The sequence below is a fragment of the Sinocyclocheilus anshuiensis genome, unplaced genomic scaffold (assembly GCF_001515605.1).
Source record: "Sinocyclocheilus anshuiensis isolate Anshui unplaced genomic scaffold, SAMN03320099.WGS_v1.1 scaffold979, whole genome shotgun sequence".
NCBI classification, from domain to species: domain Eukaryota; kingdom Metazoa; phylum Chordata; class Actinopteri; order Cypriniformes; family Cyprinidae; genus Sinocyclocheilus; species Sinocyclocheilus anshuiensis.
The window spans coordinates 1,130,800-1,134,088 of NW_015544223.1; the positions used below are offsets into that span (position 1 = coordinate 1,130,800).

At 35.9% G+C, this 3,289-nt stretch overlaps 1 protein-coding gene across 1 annotated transcript in view; it reads right to left on the bottom strand.

The window, feature by feature from the left end:
* Window positions 1-1,708: 1,708 nt before the first annotated feature.
* The window catches only part of ascc3 (activating signal cointegrator 1 complex subunit 3), a gene marked incomplete at its 5' end in the record, with an annotated part of 88,994 nt that continues 87,413 nt past the window's right edge, over window positions 1,709-3,289 (bottom strand). Inside the window, 3 exons of the mRNA XM_016497978.1 lie at window positions 1,709-2,291; window positions 2,366-2,541; window positions 2,618-2,824. Coding sequence (XP_016353464.1) covers window positions 2,144-2,291; window positions 2,366-2,541; window positions 2,618-2,824 — 531 coding nt within the window. The remainder of the gene's footprint in view (window positions 2,292-2,365; window positions 2,542-2,617; window positions 2,825-3,289) is intronic.

The following is a 3,289-nucleotide window of genomic DNA, read 5'->3' on the forward strand; positions in this document are numbered from 1 at the left end:
TCTATCTATCTATCTATCTATCTATCTATCAGCTAAATTGCTGCAAAATTAAAATAGCGGAATTGTCATGCGGCCATAACACGAAGGGAACAACGGAAATGTTCCCTTCGTTAAAATAAGAGCATTAATCAATCACCTAAAATATCCAACATAAAAATATGAATACAATACATATTTAAATGTGCAAATATTTAAAACTACATATCTATAAATATGCATTACATATAAATAAAATGTACGTGCTCGTGATTTATTTGATTTATTTTTTTGAAGGCATATTACATAGAACGTTGCTTATAATTGAACGCAGTTATTATTATTGTCCTATTTTCTTATGGTTTAACTAAAAGGATTGTGCAGCAATACAAATACAGCAAAACTCAAGCAGGCAGATCTGCTGTCCATGAAAGAAAACAACAGTATTGATTCAGAGGGTAAGAGGGAAATCAGTGATTATGGGAGTAAATCCCACTCTTCTTTCTATCAGTGTCCTGCTGAATACAGAGCCAGCCATTTTGTCCACTGTGGTAGACTTTAGTTTTGTTAATATTTCTTATTTGATGTAGATATAATCACTGTTTTAAGTCCTGGCCTTTTTGTGATATCAATATGGTGAATGATTTATTGTGTTACTATGATAAAAATGATTAGAAATTATTAAAATCATACAATTTTTAAGGGGGCAATTAAAAAAATTTTTTTTTTTTTATGCAGCAAATGTTGATGCAAAATAAAATCTGAATGCCAAAAGCTCTTTTTGAGTGTGTGTATCTCAGGAGGACAGCAGTCTGTGTCTGTAATAGAAAACCACCTGCAGCAGGAGAAAATCAGAAAGGATGCGCCCAGCACACGAAACGCTTGATGCTGCTTTAACCTTTTCCTAAAGCCTGAATTTGCTTCTGATTAAACTGCGTCAGTGGAAAAGAGAACAATCGAAAATACTTTACAATATATGAAATCCTCAGTAGGGACTCAAAACCATTGCCATTAAAACTACTGGCAATAAATGAACGCTTTAAAACAATTAAACAATTAGGATTTTTAATTACAGTGTTAGTCAGAGACAGCAAAATAAAACAGCCTACTTCATTTTTAAGCAAGCATATATCAGAAAAGGGGTTGTAAGAGATGCTGTCTTGTCTGGTCTTAAAGCAACTTTATTTATAGAACATAAACTGATCATTTTGCAAATTATCATGACCAACATTATCATTGACTACTGTTTGCTTTAGTCAAACCTCAACATCCACTAATACTAATAAAATATTATGCTTAAATGTATTACTTTATTATCGAAAAATTCCAGAACATCTTTATATTCTTGCATAAAAGTCATTTTTACCCTGACGGGTGACTTGGTAAATAATAACAAGCATGTGCTGACTATTTGACCTCTGTAACAAAAAACAAAACACATGTGGCCTGTGAATAACTGCTGAACACAGTCAATCCCAATGCTATGCAAATGTGGGCACTTAGGAAAGAATGGAAACAGTTGATAGACTGATAAATACAACTGTGCTGCATGTGTTTTTATTTTCTATTTAACAAAATTGATTTTTTCGTACTGAATACTTCCATAATTCAGAAGCAAAAACAATCTTATGTTTATAATTTAATTAGACAAATATAACCTTTGCCCGTAATGCAGAGTGTACAAAAAAAAGAAGCAGCAGCAGCACAAAATAAGAGTAAAGTTTTTATTTTCTATTTAACAAAATTGATTTTTTCGTATTGAATACTTCCATAATTCAGAAGCAAAAACAATCTTTTTATGTTTATAATTTAATTAGACAAATATAACCTTTGCCCGTAATGCAGAGTGTACAAAAAAAAGAAGCAGCAGCAGCACAAAATAAGAGTAAAAAGAGTAATAAGGCAGGAAGAGTGACCGTCTGAGAAACAGATGAGGCTGATTCTCAGAAGGTTCCTCTTGAATCAATTACAACCATCTGATCTCTCATTCGAAAGTGTTATGACTGTTTGGGCCAGATGTTCTAATCATCAAAATGTTTAATTGAACCAGAAAAAAAAAGAAAAAAGTTGGCACCCATTCAGTGTAGTTTCACGAAGAGAACTGAAGAGCTGTCCATCAAATTAACATCTCAAGCCAAGAGGGAAACTTTGGTTTAGTTGCGCGAGGTCACTTTGGGGCTTTTTTGCCAGCGTTATCTGATATCTCACTGTTGACTTGCGCAGCAATGCTGGCTGGGATGATGTTCAGGTGGATGTCGTACTGCTGATCCAGGCCGAGGTAGCTGTCGCTCATCAGGTACAGCGTGTAGATACACCTGGAGAAAGATTCAGACGTTAAGACCGTAGATACTACAAAAACGCCATCAGAGTAGCAGCAGGCGGCTCTTACTTCCCCGTCTTCTCAGGCGTGTAGAAGGCCACGGACACACTGCTGTGGTTGCGTATAAATCCCACACGTTTGATAGCCAGCAGTTCTTTCTTCTCCACCTCCCCGAGAACAAGAAACCAGCCTTCGTCTTTGGGTTTGGGGAAGCGTGGCGCCTGTGCCTTGCTGTCCTGCTTCCTCTGAAAAGAATGGAATCAGTATTGATTAAATGGCTAGACAATGAAAAGAAAACAGTGAATGAAGTGGTGGACTCACTCTCTGCTGGCCGGCGTTGAGGCGGCGCAGGGACACCTGGAGCACGTACTCCTGGTCAGCGTGCAGCGGCAGCCAGCTGGACTCGTCTCTGATGTTGGTGACGTTAGCAGGGATCACGCGCTCAGTTTGCTCCTCACAACCCTCCCACCAGCCCTTCACACTCATCCTGACCTCCACCACAGGCAGGTGACTCAGAAAAGCCCACGCCTGTGCAAAGAAACCCGAAATAGCACAATGAAGAGGACATGCTTTTATTTTCTTCTTCTCGAATTTGATTGATATCAGGTAAATTTAGCAATACTACCTCTGTAAGTTTTGTTAATTACGCTTGTGCTCACCAAGGCTGTATTTATTTGATCAAAAACAGTAAGCAATGTAAAAACAGAAATATTGTGTATTATCTAGTGCTGTCAAACGATTAATCGCGATTAATCACATCCAAAATAAAAGTTTTTGTTTACATAATATATGTATGTGTACTGTGTATATTTATTATGCATATATAAATGCACACACATACAGTATATATTTTGAAAATATTTACATGTATATACATTTATTATATATAAATATATTTAATATATAAACAGAATTATTCTTACATATATACATGCATGTGTTTGTATTTATATATACATAATAAATATACACAGTATACACACATATATTATG